Below are 19,754 nucleotides of genomic sequence, written 5' to 3'. Positions count from 1 at the left end.
GCAGAGAGCTACGCTCTCAAAGTAATTTGCATAAACATACTGTAGTGTAGCTTTTTAATAGTTATTGATTTACAAGAAACATAGTAATAGTTTTAATGTTATCAATTAGTGTAAAAGTAATCACATCTATCTAATATATAACATTCTATTCTATGGTGTGGCTCAAACCAGTTTTAACTATTTTTTAGCCTGCTATATATAGGATTGGAAGACTAAGAACTAACTGAGTTGGATTCAAAAGCGGTATGAATCAAGGACTATCGCCTCCAGGAACTTCAAATCAAGAAGTTGTGAACTCCCCTGTATTTATCTATTTTTATTATCTGTAATACATATTTTAACCAAGCTAAATAGATTTATTTTATTATTATACAGTAACACTTTGGATTGTGAGCATAATTTGTTCCAGAAACATGCTTGTAATCCAAAGCACTTGTATATCAAAGTGAAATTTCCCATAAGAAATAATGGAAACTCAAATGATTCGTTCCACAACTATTTATTCATAGGTCCTTCAGTTTATAGTCCATATAAAAAGATTATAGCAGTGTGATTGGTGGTTGTGTAACCATAAAATGTCCATCCACAAATGGAAGCCTCTACAAGGGGATTAGAAGCAAAATCCAGCAGGAAATACAAAGTATAAAAGAGAAGAGAAGCACCCCTAAGTGTAGCAATATGTTGCTAAATGTTGTGCCTTCATTAAATGTAACCATATTGCTACACTTAGAGGCGCCTCTCTTCTCTTTTATACTCAGTTGTGACATGACGCTACTTGTATATCAAGACATCGCTTGTATATCAAGTCAAAATTTATTTTAAAATGTTGCTTGTCTCAAACCAAGTTACTCTCAAACCAAGGTTTTACTGTACTCTCGAGTTGACTGAAATTATTGTATAATCCCTATATATCTGAAAGGTTAAACAGGAATTTTTAAATAATAAACTCTAATGTCGCGTACACATGAGCGGACTTTACGGCAGACTTAGTCCTGCAGACTCTTCGACGGACTTTACGATGGACTTTCCGAATGAACGGACTTGAACCAAAGTCCGACGGATTTGTACGTGATGACGCACGACCGGACTAAAACAAGGAAGTTCATAGCATGTAGCCAATAGCTGCCCTAGCGTCGGTTTTTGTCCGTCGGACTAGCATACAGACGAGCTGACTTTTTGACCGGACTCGAGTCCGTCGGACAGATTTGAAACATGTTTCATTTCTAGGTCCGTCAAACTTTTGAAAAAAAAAGTCCACTGGAGCCCACACACGATCGAATTGTCCGACGGACTCAGGTTCGCCGGACCATGTATGCCGTAAAGTCCGGTCGTGTGTACGCAGCATAACCCTTTATTACAGCATACTCATCCTCAAACGTGACAATGCCTTGTTCTGCCAATGGGTTGTTCAGTTGCCTATTACGGAAGACAACATTGTAGAGCCTGCAAGTGAGGGTATGTGCTTACATTTTTTGCTGTTTGCTATTTGCCTGTACTGTATTTTTTGTCTAAGCACAAGTTTGCTTTAAAAGAGAAGTTTGGGTTTGGGGTTTTTTACCCCATCATACTTACCTAGGTGGATGCATCATCGTTCCGATGCTGCATCTGTTCCCCGGTGCCTTTACACTGAGAACCAAGTGATCAAACATCACCGATGGTTCGGTTCTCTCAGCTCCCCAAGCAAAGAACTGCTGACTGTCAATCAGCATCTCTCTGCTCCTCCATGCTCACTGGAGTGCTGAGCTGTGGAAGGGTGGGGAGCGGCTGTCTCAGGCTCTCAGCGGCTCGCTGAGGGGCTGAGATGGGCATTAGTCCAGGCACCTGGCCGATCCAGACTCAAATTGTCAGGATGACGAAGTGCCTGGACTGATTCCTGTGATGTCAGCAGAGAGCAGACTGAAAACAGGTCACAGGAGTGCAAAATGAATTGCACTTCAGTGACCAATAGGAGAAGCCCATGCAAACAAGCTTAGGCTGGACTTCTTCTTTAAGGACAGATAGGGGAGCCATTCTGCTCACTACTTAGAGGTCAACAATGCATCCAGATCCACCTACTGATTTTATAAATATTTTATCTTTGGTATAAACACTATAGATGCACAGCTGGCCACTATGGCATAATGCAATCACTTGCACAGTCATACTCACCCTCCTAATAAGAAATAAATCCCTTGATTTTTGAAGGCTGTCATTTGCATTTTTAATTTTTCCTATCACAGTACAATTAAAAAAATTGTAATAATCTATTCCAACAGTGATACCTCCAGGCAGTACTGGTTTCTGTCATTTGATATATACAGTACTTTACAAGCAATGCGTGAAATCAAGCATTCCATAGAATGCTTAGGCAATGTATAAAATAGTGATTTTTACACACTGCATATAATATACACACACACACACACACATATACACACACACACACAGTATCTCACAAAAGTGAGTACACCCCTCACATTTTTGTAAATATTTTATTATAACTTTTCATGTGACAACACTGAAGAAATTACGCTTTGCTACAATGTAAAGTAGTGAGTGCACAGCTTGTATAACACTGTAAAATAGTGGCCCCTCAAAATACCTCACACAGCCATTAATGTCTAAACCGCTGGCAACAAAAGTGAGTACACCCCTAAGTTTAAATATCCAAATTGGTCCCAAAGTGTCAATATTTTGTGTGGTCACCATTATTTTCCAGCACTGTCTTAACCCTTTTGGGCATGAAGTTCACCAGAGTTTCATAGGTTGCCACTCCTCCATGGCGACATCACAGAGCTGGCGGATGTTAGAGACCTTGGGCTCCCCCACCTTCCGTTTGAGAATACCCCACATATGCTCAATAAGGTTTAGGTCTGAAGACATAGTTGGCCGATCCATCACCTTTACCCTCAGCTTCTTTAGCAAGGCAATGGTCATCTTGGAGGTGTGTTTGGGGTCGTTATCATGTTGGAATACTGTCCTGCGGCCCAGTCGCTGATGGGAGGAGATCATGCTTTGCTTTAGTATGTCACAGTACATGTTGGCATTCATGGTTCCCTCAATGAACTGTAGCTCCCCAGTGCCGGCAGCACTCATGCAGCCCCAGACCATGACACTCCCACCACCATGCTTGACTGTAAGCAAGACACACTTGTCTTTGTAGTCCTCACCTGGTTGCCGCCACACACGCTTGACACCATCTGAATCAAATAAGTTTATCTTGGTCTCATCAGACCACTGGACATGATTCCAGCAATCCATGTCCTTAGTCTGCTTGTCTTCAGCAAACTGTTTGCAGGCTTTCTTGTGCATCATCTTTAGAAGAGGCTTCCTCCTGGGACAACAGCCATGCAGACCAATTTGATGCAATGTGCGGCGTATGGTCTGAGCACTGACAGGCTGACCCGCCACCCCTTCAACCTCTGCAGCAATGCTGGTAGCACCCATATGTCTATTTCCCAAAGACAACCTCTGGATATGAAGCTGAGCACGTGCACTCAACTTCTTTGGTCGACCATGGATGGCCTGTTCTGAGTGGAACCTGTCCTGTTAAACTGCTGTATGGTCTTGGCCACCGTGCTGCAGCTCAGTTTCAGGGTCTTGGCAATCTTCTTAAAGCCTAGGCCATCTTTATGTAGAGCAACGATTCTTTTTTTCAGATCCTCAGAGAGTTCTTTGCCATGAGGTGCCATGTTCAACTTCCAGTGACCAGTATGAGAGAGTGAGAGCGATAACACCAAATTTAACACACCTGCTCCCCATTCACACTTGAGGCCTTGTAACACTAACGAGTCATATGACACCAGTGAGGGAAAATGGCTAATTGGGCCCAAATTGGACATTTTCAATTTGGGGTGTACTCACTTTTGTTGCCAGCGGTTTAGACATTAATGGCTGTGTGTTGAGTTATTTTGAGGGGACAGCAAATTTACACTGTTATACAAGCTGTACACTCGCTACTTTACACTGTAACAAAATGTAATTTCTTCAGTGTTGTCACATGAAAAGATTTAATAAAATATTTACAAAAATGTGACGGGTGTACTCACTTTTGTGAGATACTGTATATCATATATATGTTTTTGTTTATTTTTTTTTTTGTTTACGTACATACAGTATAAGCATTGTAGATTATACCCAGGCATGTTACCCATATATGAGACGAGCCTGTTTATAAGGAGTTGCAGATTCCCCTCAAGGCATTGCTTAAAATACAGTCTATACTGCACTGGCATTTGCAATGTACTTATAAACATGCAGAGCACAGTGTGAAGCCTGCAAGACACACTTGTTAAGAATACAGGGCTGTCATGTGTTTCAAGGCCATGTGAAAGGAAATGGTAGGTCTCCTTTTTTTCTTCATTCTAGTCTTTGGAATGAACATTAGCAAGCAAAGACCACATTACATGTATACTTTGTATTATTAAATCAGTGGTATAAGTAGCATGGTTAGGACATAATGCTACTTTGTCAATAGGTCCCATAGTGCAGTAGCATAGATCAGGTTAGCTACATACAACACAATTAAAACTTTATTAAATAAATTGATGTTTATTTGTTCAAAATACAGTACCTCTTGAATAATTTTTGCACCCTTGGGATCCTTCATGTTCACGGCTATGCTCTGAGAAAATGATAAAAATACAATATATTAGTAAACAATTAAGCCATTGACATTGATAGCAGCGGTGAGCCCACTACTTTCCATTTGCAATCACAAAACACAAGGATGGTTATGAAATATGTATTACCGCTCACTCATCACTCACAGGTGTCATTCACAGAAAGCCTTGAGGTTTAGTCAGTGAATGCAAGGTGTTCTCTGGTTGGGCAAGGTGGAGAGTCAGGGTGGTGATGTCACAATCTCCACTTCTTCCAATCAGAAAACGGCTTTAACTCATCGAGAAAAATGTAAAGCATTCAGTGAATGGCACTTGTGTCAATAGGGCAGCCACTCAACACAGGACCCACTTTAGTACAGGTGAACACTTTGGTAGTGGCGACTACTACAGTGCTTCTCTGCTTCCACAGGTATGACATATACACACTTACATTGGTATAAAGCTGGACCAATGTAACTATCTGGGCTTCACTTTTGAATATCAAAATGTAGTCTGTGCCTGCAGTCGCAGTTTTTGTTATTTTTGTTTTTTGTATGTTTATTTTGAATATGCGATGCATATGTAAAATGTTTCAATAAAATGAAATATATATATATATATATATATATATATATATATATATATATATATATATATATATATATATATATATATAATAAAAATGGATAATATTGCTTATTAAATATTTAGCATTCTAACAAACCAAGATCCCAACCTGCCTGTGTACCTCAAATTCATTGTGTCATATCATTATTGATAGAGATACCTTCTTCTTTTTTTTTTTTTCAAACCTACAACATGTATATAAATGCAATTCTGTGCAGCCCATAAGACAAGCTTTATACCTCATTCCTCCAACCAAATGCACGAAAAAGAAAGAAATTATGTTTAGAGTACACCACATGTGTACATAGTTTACTATTTGGGAAAATTGTATCCATTGTCATTCGAGTGGGAAAGAAAAAAACAAAATAACCTTGCGCTCACTCAAAACGTATTAACTCAAAACGTGTAAGCTGCTGACACTGCAAATAGAATTTTTGCTGAAAACCATAAGATATATAAGATACGTGCAGCGCTGTAAATTATTCAAAAGTGAAGTGACAAAATGTGAGTATCAACATAAAAATGATAAATGTTCCTTATTAGTAAAACAGTCCATCTTGATTGTGAAACAATTATAGTCACCACGTGGATAAATAGTGAAAACAGTGGTCAAAATAATCCCCAAAGTAATGAAGGCGTATCATGGATATTGGACCTAAAAATAGCTGATGTTATATAGGTCTAGACAAGCCTTTAATGTCCAATAGCAAAAGTGTAGGTCAGAAGAAAATATACAGGTATAAATCGCCTTGGAGGCCTTCTCAGGGGTTTGATGTGAAAAAATAAAGATTGTGCAGATACCACCACCCATATGAATGGAGGCTTACCGAAAGGTTGGGACCCAAGACAGCGTATGCTGTATGAGTCAAACAGGCTTAAAAGTTGCCCCCTGGCAAAGATGAGGAGATCCCAATGGTACACTGGAGAAGAAATCCTAGGGGTGCTTCACCGGGATGCCTTCTCCATATGGAGGATAGAGACGTCCTGACTATTACTAATGTATTCAGTGTCTGTGTCTTAATGGTAAGTCACACCTATGGCCATCAGTTTTGTCTTTTTTTTTTTAGTTAACTTTAAGTTAATTCTTTCAGTTTTTATTTAAGTCACTCTTCAGCATTCTGGGTCTTCCAACTCCATGAGAGGCTGAACATGGAGGGGCAGGTTCGGCAGGGGGGATGCAGCAAACAAATTACTTAAAACTGCAAACAACAGGTGGCCTGGAGCAGACCAAAAAAGAAGAACGATCTTCTTTTTTGGTCTGCTCCAGGCCACCTGTTGTTTGCAGTTTTAAGTAATTTGTTTGCTGCATCCCCCCTGCCGAACCTGCCCCTCCATGTTCAGCCTCTGATACAGCATACGCTGTCTTGTGTCCCAACCTTTCGGTAAGCCTCCATTCATATGGGTGGTGGTATCTGCACAATCTTTATTTTTTCACATCAAACCCCTGAGAAGGCCTCCAAGGCGATTTATACCTGTACATTTTCTTCTGACCTACACTTTTGCTATTGGACATTAAAGGCTTGTCTAGACCTATATAACATCAGCTATTTTTAGGTCCAATATCCATGATACGCCTTCATTACTTTGGGGATTATTTTGACAACTGTTTTCACTATTTATCCACGTGGTGACTATAATTGTTTCACAATCAAGATGGACTGTTTTACTAATAAGGAACATTTATCATTTTTATGTTGATACTCACATTTTGTCACTTCATTTACAGCGCTGCACGTATCTTACATTCGAGTGGGAAACACTAGTATGAATGGCATCCATCACCATTAAAAAATGTGTAGCTTTACTTAACCAGTTGCGGACCGCCCACCGCAGATTTAGGGCGGCCGCTTTGTGTCAGATCACGTACCTAATACCTGATCTGGCACTTCCAGATCTGGGGCATGCACACTCGCCGTGAGCGACCTGCTCCCGCTGTAATTGGACAATCAGCCTTCCAGTCTTCCAGATGCAATGTCCGCCGGGATCCGCCGATCGTTCAGGAGAAAGGCAGAACGGCGGACTGCCCTTATAAAACAAGGCAGACCGCCGTTCTGTAAGAGGGGAATGTGCTGATCCTGTGGTCCTGCTACGCACATCCCCCACAATTAGTAATCACTCCTAGGGAATAAAGTTAACCCTTTGATCAACCCTGAGGTTAACCCCCTTCCCTGTCAGTGTCGTTAGTACAGCGAAAGTGTATATTTTTTAGCACTGATCACTGTATTAACTGGTCCCCAAAAACTGTCAAAAGTGTCAGTTAGGTGTGTCCAATTTGTCTGCCACAATATCGCAGTCCCGCTATAAGTCACTGATCGGCGTCATTACTAGTAAAAATAAATAAATAAAAATTTACCATAGCTTGTAGCGGCTATAACTTTTGCGCAAACCAATCAATATACACGTTTTTTTTTACCAAAAACATGTAGCAAAATACATATTGGGCTAAAGAAATGCTGACGCTGGTTCTGCGCAATGCTAGTGTGGTTCCTAACCCTGAATATGAGTAAGCTGCTGCCTTCACTGTAAAATCACCACCTAGGTGGTGTTCGATATTAAAGGAATGGATAGTGGGTGTGGCGCTGCTTTGTGAGAGATGTTTGCAAATATTATACGTGTAAATAAAAATATCCTCAGTGAGTTCCAATGTGGTGATAAATCCAACTCAATATGTGCACCGCGTTATAAATCACACAGGGGGTTATTTACTAAAGGAAAATCCTTTAAAATAATAAAGTTAAAATAATAAAGTTAACCCTTTGATCAACCCTGAGGTTAACCCCCTTCCCTGTCAGTAAAAATATATGTAAAATTATCCTTCGCGCTAGTGGATATAAATGGTGAAGTGCTCAGATGAACTAAAGTGCTGTGTACGAAAGGGATTGGCTGGAACGACACATCGAATCTGAAGCACAAGTGAGAGGGCGCTGAGAACGCCAGATCGTTTTTATTCACTCTGCCTGTTTTTAAATATGAGAAATGTAAGAGCAACAGCTAATAAATATTCCCCCTTCTGATTTTAAAAGTTTAATGCACTAGTGGAGCTTTTTTCTTCTCCCCCCTCCCTATTCTATTTCTCCCACACTGAGTTTACTAGAGTGGAGCTGGAGAAAGAGAGCGTTGGAGGAGGGAAAACAACAGAGAAAGAGAAAGCTGCCAGAGATTATCCCCACACCTTAAAGACATATCACAGAATGCCTGATTACTACTAATGCAAGGTGAGAGTTCTGTGAGACCATACGGAGGGATACCAGCAGCAGAAAGATAAAATTTTCAACACCAGAAGAATTATTCACAGATATTTTTCTTATTAAGACTCACCTCTTTATTTACTTTTATTTTATTTTATTTCATTTTTATTTTTATTTTTATTTTTATTTTCCATTTTTGATTCTTTATTTTTTATTTTTATTTTTATTTTTATTCTTATTTTTATTTTTATTTTCATCTTCATTTTTATATTTATTTTTACTTTTATTTTGTATTTTGATTTTCTATTTTTGATTTTTTATTAGTTTATTTATTTTTTTGAGGTTTCCTTATCCTTCAGTAAACTTTATCACTTGGACACTAGAAAATCGACAAATTACTAAAGCAACATAACGGACTTTGCACATTATTGGAATTTATATATATATATATTTTTTAGATGTTACACTATATATAATTTTTAAGGTTGCACTTTTAGTCTTATTGCACATTTTTGGATAGTGGATTTGAGAAGACCATACACGAATCACTACTGGAAACATTCATATGCACAATTATTATGCACTATGTCATATTTATTTATGCATGTTAGGTACGGGTGGTATGAGGATTAATGTAGTATATATTGCCATTTTAACCTCATCTTGTTAAACCAAAACAGCGAATTTTCCAGCAGACCAGAGAGATTTTTACACTACCACCTGACAGACAACAGTGTTCCACATTACATATATATACACCTCATTTTTATTTGAATTTATTTTTACTTAATATTGCGCGAAATTTATATCCCATTTAATTAGACCTTCCCTGTCAGTGTCGTTAGTACAGCGAAAGTGTATATTTTTTAGCACTGATCACTGTATTAACTGGTCCCCAAAAACCGTCAAAAGTGTCAGTTAGGTGTCCAATTTGTCTGCCACAATATCGCAGTCCCGCTATAAGTCGCTGATCGGCGTCATTACTAGTAAAAATAAATAAATAAAAATTTACCATAGCTTGTAGCGGCTATAACTTTTGCGCAAACCAATCAATATACACGTTTTTTTTTACCAAAAACATGTAGCAAAATACATATTGGGCTAAAGAAATGCTGACGCTGGTTCTGCGCAATGCTAGTGTGGTTCCTAACCCTGAATATAAGTGTAGAATAATTATATTAATTCGGCTTTACAATCAAGATCTGTATTTATGCAATCTGGGTCCCTTTTAAGCTTTGACATTGAAAAAGCTCACTCAGCTCAGCATAAGACGAATCTTGAAATAGCTAGGTTGTGTGCGTGTCATTTTTTGTACCAGTTGTTCTTCATGTGCAAAGTTAATGACTAAAGGTCAGTAGGTCAGTGGTTTCACAAATAAGAATATACTGTAGAGTATATGTCATAGACTTTATTGTAAAGATCTTTTTAAAGGTAAAAACATATATTATCTATAATATAGTTAGTTATTTGATATAGTTATTTAATTAGTTAGTTAGATTGAGTTTGTGTGAAGTAATATATATTTATATATGTATCCAATTATAGTTTAATATGCATTTGTAAGGTTTGGTACAGAATTCCATTTCTGTAGTTTAAAGGATATCCATTACAAGAATTCGGCCATTTGGAAAGGTCATTCACCTTGAGTTTTTTATAAGAATCTGTTGTGTGTTACTGACAATCAAAGAAGCTTAAGAGACGTGTCAGCTGTTGGCAAAGAGAATATTTAGAATAATCACAAATATGATAATTTCATATTTAGTTCTAGCCGTATATGGCTATGGCTTTAGTCTGCTGACTAGTTGATTTGAAATAGTATAAAAACAGAGTGACACTTCACTTCAGGACGCACGACACACGCACGGCGCACACACTTTACTACACACACACGACACACCACACACACACAAGACATGTCCTTCACACACACACACACAGAAGGACTTCACTACCTTTTCACATACACAAAGAAGAACACACGCATTCCTAATACTACAGAAGACATTTCGTTTACATTAGGCCTAAATACAGCCTACCTCACAAACAGCTGCTAGAGCGGACATCTCTCTGACATAGAGAAGAACAGATGGAGCTGAGACATCTCTTGAACCTTCTTGATATAAGTTTTTGTTCCTATTATTTTTTGTTTTACTACATCAAGCTGTAAGAAGAATTTAACTTTGTATATATTTTCAAGTTGTTGCCAAGTGTGACCAAATAAACTCACACTTTGTTTAAGACAGTCTGGCTACTGAACTTTTGAACAAAACGCCTAAGACACTGTTGACATAACACGTGTCTGTGAGAAGAGAAGGTTTTTTACACCCTCTCCACATTTTTACAATGAGTAAGCTGCTGCCTCCACTGTAAAATCACCACCTAGGTGGTGTTCGATATTAAAGGAATGGATAGTGGGTGTGGCGCTGCTTTGTGGGAGATGTTTGCAAATATTATACGTGTAAATAAAAATATCCTCAGTGAGTTCCAATGTGGTGATAAATCCAACTCAATATGTGCACCGCGTTATAAATCACACAGGGGGTTATTTACTAAAGGAAAATCCACTTTGCACTAAGAGTGCACGTGGAAGTAAAGTCGCTGTAGATTCAAGGGGGACATGCAAGGAGAATAAAAAACAGCATTTTAGCTTGCACATGATTGGATGATAAAATCAGCAGAGCTTCCACTCATTTCAGATATACCCCTTAGATTGAGAGCGACTGCACTTCCAAGAGCACTTTAAGTGCACTTTCAAGTGCACTTGCAGTGCAAAGTGGATTTGTTTTTCGTAAATAACCCCCACAGTGTTGGTGTGCAACCACTGGATATTGCTACACACTTATACATATAAAAAAAAATTTGTAACCCTGTGTAAATGAATTGCCAGACAGAAAATTAGAAAAAGGAACAATTTTTTCAAATGCTCTTTAAAGTGCTTCAGACCATTAATAAAACAATTCTTAATAGTAAAAATTCATCAGTGTTCAAAGTGAAATAAAACATACCATTGTTTCATATGAAACAATTCATATGAAAATAGATGTATATCAGAAAAATGTGTATATATGTATGTATATATATATATATATATATATATATATATATATATATATATATATATATATATACATACACAGTGGGGACGGAAAGTATTCTGACCCCCTTACATTTTTCACTCTTTGTTATATTGCAGCCATTTGCTAAAATTATTTAAGTTCATTTTTTTCCTCATTAATGTACACACAGCACCCCATATTGACAGAAAAACACAGAATTGTTGACATTTTTGCAGATTTATTAAAAAAAGAAAAACTGAAATATCACATGGTACTAAGTATTCAGACCCTTTGCTGTGACACTCATATATTTAACTCAGGTGCTGCCCATTTCTTCTGATGATCCTTGAGATGGTTCCACACCTTCATTTGAGTCCAGCTGTGTTTGATTATACTGATTGGACTTGATTAGGAAAGCCATACACCTGTCTATATAAGACCTTACAGCTCACAGTGCATGTCAGAGCAAATGAGAATCATGAGGTCAAAGGAACTGCCTGAAGAGCTCAGAGACAGAATTGTGGCAAGGCACAGATCTGGCCAAGGTTACAAAAAAAATTCTGCTGCACTTAAGGTTCCTAAAAACACAGTGGCCTCCATAATCCTTAAATGGAAGACGTTTGGGATGACCAGAACCCTTCCTAGAGCTGGCCGTCCGACCAAACTGAGCTACTGGGGGAGAAGTCTTGGTGAGAGAGGTAAAAAAGTACCCAAAGATCACCGTGGCTGAGCTCCAGAGATGCAGTCGGAAAATGGGAGAAAGTTTTAGAAAGTCAACCATCACTGCAGCCCTCCACCAGTCGGGGCTTTATGGCAGAGTGGCCCGACGGAAGCCTCTCCTCAGTGCAAGACACGTGAAACCCCGCATGGAGTTTGCTAAAAAACACCTGAAGGACTCCAAGATGGTGAGAAATAAGATTCTTTGGTCTGATAAGACCAAGATAGAACTTTTTGGCCTTAATTCTAAGCGGTATGTGTGGAGAAAACCAGCCATTGCTCATCACCTGTCCAATACAGTCCTAATAGTGAAGCATGGTGGGGGCAGCATCATGCTGGGGGGGTGTTTTTCAGCTGCAGGGACAGGACAACTGGTTGCAATTGAGGGAAAGATGAATGCGGCCAAGTACAGGGATATCCTGGACGAAAACCTTCTCCAGAGTGCTCAGGACCTCAGACTGGGCCGAAGGTTTACCTTAAAACAAGACAATGACCCTAAGCACACAGCTAAAATAACGAAGGCGTGGCTTTACAACAACTCTGTGACTGTTCTTGAATAGCCCAGTCAGAGCCCTGACTTAAACCCAATTGAGCATCTCCTGAGAGACCTAAAATTGGCTGTCCACCAACGTTTACCATCCAACCTGACAGAACTGGAGAGGATCTGCAAGGAGAAATGGCAGAGGATCCCCAAATCCAGGTGTGAAAAACTTGTTGCATCTTTCCCAAAAAGACTCATGGCTGTATTAGATCAAAATGGTGCTTCTACTAAATACCGAGCAAAGGGTCTGAATACTTAGGACTATGTGATATTTCAGTTTTTCTTTTTTAATAAATCGCCAAAAATGTCAACAATTCTGTGTTTTTCTGTCAATATGGGGTGCTGTGTGTAAATTAATGAGGAAAAAAATGAACTTAAATGATTTTAGCAAATGGCTGCAATATAACAAAGCGTGAAAAATTTAAGGGGGTCTGAATACTTTCCATCCCCACTGTATATATATATATATATATATATATATATATATATATATATATATATATACACATACACATACATACTCAGATTTAACGTATAAATAAGTCCTTCTATAGCTGATAAAGTGACAGGTGCTCTTTAACAACTTGCTTACTGGGCACTTCAACCCCCCTCCTGCCCAGACCAATTTTGAGCTTTCAGCGCTGTCACACTTTGAATGACAATTGCGCGGTCATACAACACTGTACCCAAATGAAATTTTTATCATTTTTTTCCCACAAATAGAGCTTTCTTTTGGTGGTATTTGATCACATCTGGGATTTTTATTTTTTGCTAAACAAACAAAAAAAGATGGAAATTTTTGAAAAAAAAAAAAATCATGTTTAATAGTTTGTTATAAAATTTTGCAAACAGGTAATTTTTCTCCTTCATTGATATGCGCTGATGAGGTGGCACTGGTGGGCACTGATAGGCTGCACTGATGGGCACGGATAGGCACAGATAAGGCGGCACTGATGGGCACAGTTAAGGCGGCACTGATAGGCACAGTTAAGGCGGCACTGATGGGGACAGATAAGGCGGCACTGATGGGGACAGATAAGGCGGCACTGATGGCCACGGATGGGTGGCACGGATGGGTGGCACAGATGGGTGGCACAGATGGGTGGCACGGATGGGTGGCATGGATGGGTGGCACGGATGGGTGGCACAAATGGGTGGCACGGATAGGTACCACTGATCGGGGGGCACTGATGGGTGGCACTGATGGGCACTTATGGGCACTGGTAGGTGACACTGATGGGCACTGATAGGTTGCACTGATGTGGGTGTTGATGGGTGGCACTGATGTGGGTGCTGATGGGTGGTACTGATGGGTGGCACTGTGGGCACTGATGGGTGGCACTGTGGGCACTGATGGGTGGCACTGTGGGCACTGATGGGTAGCACTGTGGGCACTGATGGGTAGCACTGTGGGCACTGATGGGTGGCGCTGATTGTTGGCACTGTGGGCACTGATGGGTGACGCTGGTGGGCACTGGTAGGCAGCACTGCTGCCTATTGCCTTGTGTCAGAAGATCGCCGTGATCGGGACTGATGTCCCGATCACGGCCGCCGGTGATCGGGTTTTTTTTTTCCTCCTCGCGCTGTCAGCGCGAGGAGGAAAAATAGCCGATTACCGGCTCTGTTTACATCACATGATCAGCTGTCATTGGCTGACAGCTGATCATGTGGTAAGGGGTCGGGACCAACCCCTTACTCTGATCTGTGATCAGGCGAGTCTCATAGACTCGCTGATCACCGAGCGCGCCGCGCGCGCCCTGCAGGGGGCGCGCAGGCCGCTCATGCACGGGACGACGTCAATAGACGTCGTCCCGGCAATTTAGATCCGCGCTGTTGACGTCATTTTACAACGGCCCGGATCTGAAGCAGTTAAAGGTACTTCAAGCTCATGTGTCAGGAAATTAAATGAAAAAAACTGACACAGTTTTTTTTTTGTAAATATCATACCACCAAAAGAAAGCTTGTGGGGGAAAAAAAGACACAAATTTTATTTGGGTACAGCGTGGCAGCATCGCACGCCCACACAGATGTTAAAGTAATGCAGTGCTGTATCACAAACAATGGCCTGGTCATAAAGGGGGTTAAACCTTCCGGAGCTGAAGTGGTTAATATATACACTATTATAAAAAGGAACCTGTCTGGACAGATGTGGCCTTGCATGGCTGAGACTACATGATACCACTGTTTATCATTATACATGATTTATATAGCGCCAATTACAGTACCATTCAATACAGAAGAGACAAGAGGGCCCTGCTCGTAGAGCTTACATTCTAAAGGGAGGGGGTGGTGATGCAAAAGGTAACAGCTGCGGGGGATGATTTGATGGGGGTGGCTCGGGTACAGTTCCTAGGTGGGTGTGGGATAGGCTTCCCTGAATAAATGAGTTTTCAGGGATCTCCTAAAGGTGGACAGGTTAGGGACTGATTGAACATACCGGGGCAGGGAGTTCCAGGGGATGGGAGAGGCTCTGGAGAAGTCCTGAAGGGGAGCATGGGAGGAGGTAACAAGGGAGCTAGAGAGCAGGAGGCCCTGGGAGGAGCTGAGGGGATGATTTGGCCGATATCTGCAGATGAGGTTGGTGATGTACCTGGGGGCTATGTGCATGGCCTTGTATGTTGTGGTATTTTGAATTTTATACGGTGGGGTAGGGGAAGCCAGTGAAGGGATTGGCAGAGAGGAGCAGCAGTCATGGATCGGTTAGTAAGATGTATTAATCTAGCAGCAGCATTCATAATGGACTAAAGGGGGGATAGCCTGCACAAGGGTAGGTCAATAAGGAGATAATTGCAGTAGTCAAGGCGGGAAATAACCAAGGAGTGAATAAGTTGCTTTGTGGTGTCATTAGTCAGGAAGTTAGTCATTAGCCATGCTTTTTGGTGTAAGCAAGCCAGTGATGTGTTCTGCTCCAGTACCACTTTTCTGGGGCTCCGGGAATGGCAGCTTCAGACGGATGGAAGCTTTTAGGCTGCTTTCACACTGAAAGCACCGGGCGTTAGTGGTAAAGCGCTGCTCATTTAGCAGCCGCTAGCGGGGTGCTTTTAACCTCAAAGAAGGGGTTAAAAACTCCTATGTTGCTGCTCTTCTGAATTGCTTTCGGGCGCTTCAGAAGCGCTGCCCATTCATTGCAAACGCAGGGGCGTTTTAGCGCTCCCAAAACCACCCCAAAGATGATGCTTGCAGGACTTTTTCTAACATCCCGCAAGCGCACAGCCCGGGTGTGAAAGCACTCACTGCAGAGAATAGGAGGCAGTTTTCAGGCACTTTACAGTCGCTATTTCTATCGCTAAAACACCTGAAAACTGCCCCAGTGTGAAAGGGGTCTTACTGTTCTAGGCAACATCTGACCTGACAGGTTTATTTTAAATTTACATGCACACAAACACATGACAATCAACTCTAAAAACTAATAAAACTGGTGCAACCAAAGTAAAGCACATAAAGGATACTTATATTTAATAAAGTGTATCTAAACACAGCTTACCAATCCTTAAATCTTTTATTTTTACCTGTGATCTTTTAAATAACAAACTTCCTGTCTTAGGGTGTCTCAATTCTATGGAGCAACAATGAAGCCACCCCTGGGCAGCATTGTCAATCTGTGGAGAGGGTAGCATTGGATGCACAAACAAATCCAGATGGACTTGACTTACAAATTAAAGCCAAACTCTATGTAAAGCTTTTTTAAGCAGTGAAAACAACATTTTTTTTTCTTTTGTGATAGAGGTATTACATTAATGAATAAAAGCTGGCCATTGTAAACACTGTTTTTGTTAAATGATTTGTCTCAACCACCTAACTGCCACTTTTGTTGAAAAGCTTGGTCTGTTAAAGAAAGCTGAAAAGTAACAGACTTAATGGCTGGGTCAACCGATGAAAATAAAAGTAAAAAAGCCTACAAAAAAATAAAACAAATGCAACCACCACATATAGGGATTGCAATCTGCAAGTTAAATTCATGTTTGCTTTTGAGTTTGAATAAACTTTAAACCTACATTGGAAAATGAAAGCTGGAATTTGTTCGTTAATCTCAAGTAAAACTTTCATTTTACTTCTTTTTACATTTTATAGGTTAGCCTCAAAATTCTTCAAGAAAAATATTCAAATGAAGTATTAGTATAGTCCTCCTTCTGTCACTTTAGGTTAGCAATTCTGCTGTACGAATGTCTACTTTTTCTGTGATTGCATAACAGTAATAACATACAACCTAAAATAACAAGAACTTATATATTAAATAGTTAAATTGGTAGTATAAATACCTTCTTATTTCTATTCACACTGAGAAAATAACTACTTTCAGTTCCTACGAAAGGAGGTCCCCATGACCTTGTATCATCTCCAGATCCTACAGGAAAAAATACAGAAATAAGATTATGAAAGTTTTATAAAAAGCATTTGATTTTAGTAAGTTTAAAATCCACTAAGACCTGGTTCACACCTATGCAGGTTGCAGTTTGCATATTCCTTTTTTTTTAACAATCAGGAGTGCTTTATTGAAAAGTATAAAATACGATGGGGGGGCAGGAGGCGGAGCCTAGCGGAGCAGACATGCATTGTTAGAGCTCCACACCGCTGAGGAGAGAAGAGAAGGACAAAGCGGACCCTGCAGGCTCAAAAGGTATCCATTTGAACCTTTTTGCCCCTGGGAACAAACTGTGAAAGTTTGGGCAGGAAATATGGTACTGGGAGGAAACCGTGGCAGAAATAAAAATCACCTCACAAAGAGCTCACAGGCACTCACTGCAGCTGAAGCAGCTCCAGTCACCTCACAAGATACTGCATCAGGGCGCTCTCACAGACAGAAAATGTCACAGCAAGACTCTCCATTTGAGTCAGATACAGAACAAATCCTCTCACAAACTTCTCCACAAGCCTCCTCAGCATCCCCAGTAATATTATTACAATTTGAAAAGATGCTTCATAAGGCTTTAAAACAAACCTCAGACCAAATAACAAAAAGCCTAACCAAAGAAATAAGAGAGCTGGGAAACCGCACCGCAGCCCTAGAAATAAAAATGGATGAAATTGAAATTACAACCCAAGAAAATATAACAGAATTGGAACAATTAAAAAAAGAGAATTTAATACTTCAAACTAAGCTCGAAGATTACGAAAATAGAGCCAGATGTTCAAACTTGCGCATAAGGGGAATACCTGAAACTGTGACAGACCTGCAATCTACTATTACTGCTCTATTACAAGAACTAAAGCCAGATATCCCTATTGAACGTTTAGAACTGGACAGAGTACACAGAGCCCTCACAGCCAAAAAGAAAGATGGACCCCCACGTGATATAATCACAAAATTTCATTATTACAGAACGAAAGAACAAATACTAATTGCTGCAAGAAAAAAAAAGGAACTTAATTTTCAAGGACACAATTATCAAATTTTTGCTGACCTATCCCAACTTACTATTACTAAAAGACGATCCATGAAACCCCAACTAATGGAACTGCAACGCCACAACATTATGTATCAATGGGGCTTCCCCTTTTCAGTCAGATTTAACTACCAAGGTACAATTTACAGAAGCAGATCAGCAGATGAACTACAACAAACCCTTTTAAAATTAAATCTGACAGAACCCACAAGCAGCAACACTCCCACACGCAGAAGAATGGCATCATCTTCACCTTCAGGCAGCACCCAGAAAATTTCAGAACAAAATGGGAATCATCATTCTCACAAAAGAGGCCGTTATGCCACATCATCCATGGACCAAGAAGATTCAATGGACTGACATCCTAATTCCTGATATCTCTTCATTTATTATACTAAGAGATGGTTCTCTATAAAAAACCTATATTTATAACTGAATGTAACTGCATTCTGATAGTCACACACTGTGTGGGATCATGTTACATTCCAGTTATATTTCTTATTACTTCTGATTCATATAGCCTTAGAATATATAAGTGAAATAAGGAAATTCTTGTTCAGTTATATATTATCAGGTAATAACAGTAGATTTATTACTTTTTAGGACAAATATGTTCAATAATCCAGAAGTAATGGAAGCTTTTTCTATCTTTTCTTAAAACAAATATATTATTACCTAACTAGTTCCTAGAATTATGTTTTTGTTTATTCTAATCTGAAGCAATACAACCTCAATTTTATGAGTTAACATATCTAAACAGTTGCATATGAATAAAATATGTAATTGTTTACTCTAAAAGGGTTAAAATCCCAAAATAATTGAAACTATCTTCATCAATACCAAAGTTATTAACAGTACCTTTCTAACTGAATTATTTAGCCTAGGGCAAGACTAACCATATACAACCACCCTGGAATAAATAATTTCAACAAAAACTATATTCTGCACTCCAATTAATGAAACATCATTTTGATGTCTTTTGACATAGCACTTCTCTCCTGTAAGCGGAAGATCCGTGTACCCCCATTAGCCCTCCTCATTCTCCCAACCATATTATGTGGGAGTGTGACGAAGGCACTTATTCCCCTGAGAGAGATATTTATTCTCTTTCACGGGTAAATTGTGATTACTTGCAAAAAATAATTTATACAATGTATCATCTAATCTCATATGTTTTTTGTTTACTCTTTACTCCAGAATTCACTGGTTTCTTTTCTATCTATTCATCTCTTCAGTCCACACAGGTTGATCTGCGCAGTCAGCTCTGCATAACAAAAAGTAAGTCAAAACTATTTGATCTATTGCCATGGCACCACTGAATATACTTTCCCTGAATGTTCAGGGAATAAATGTCACTCAAAAAAGGACCAAAGCCTTCCGTACTTTCCATAACAAGAAGGCTCACATAGTATGCCTCCAAGAAACACACTTCACCAAAGATTCTACTCCAAAATATATTTCTCCTTTTTATCAACAAATTTACACGGCTTCTGCCTGTACCAAGCAAAGGGGAACTCTAATTGCATTTCACCGATCCACACCATTCACCTTATCATCAGAAATTAAAGACCCAGAAGGTAGATACCTGATACTCATGGGTTATATAATGGATACAGCAATCACGGTGATTTCCTACTACGCTCCTAACAAACAACCTACAC

At 39.6% G+C, this 19,754-nt stretch overlaps 1 protein-coding gene across 6 annotated transcripts in view; it reads right to left on the bottom strand.

Moving 5' to 3' along the window:
* SUGCT (succinyl-CoA:glutarate-CoA transferase) overlaps positions 1-19,754 on the bottom strand; it is a 1,840,030-nt gene that overhangs the window by 1,772,438 nt on the left and 47,838 nt on the right. For all 6 annotated transcript variants that reach the window (XM_073630531.1, XM_073630530.1, XM_073630532.1 and 3 more), the window contains exons 4-5: positions 16,969-17,054; positions 4,553-4,603 (exon numbers count right to left, since the gene is read on the bottom strand). In XM_073630531.1, coding sequence (XP_073486632.1) covers positions 4,553-4,603; positions 16,969-17,054 — 137 coding nt within the window. The remainder of the gene's footprint in view (positions 1-4,552; positions 4,604-16,968; positions 17,055-19,754) is intronic.

This window comes from Aquarana catesbeiana, linkage group LG05 (assembly GCF_042186555.1).
Source record: "Aquarana catesbeiana isolate 2022-GZ linkage group LG05, ASM4218655v1, whole genome shotgun sequence".
Taxonomy (NCBI): domain Eukaryota; kingdom Metazoa; phylum Chordata; class Amphibia; order Anura; family Ranidae; genus Aquarana; species Aquarana catesbeiana.
Note: the sequence above shows the minus strand (reverse complement) of the source record. Positions and strands in the feature narration are given on the sequence as shown.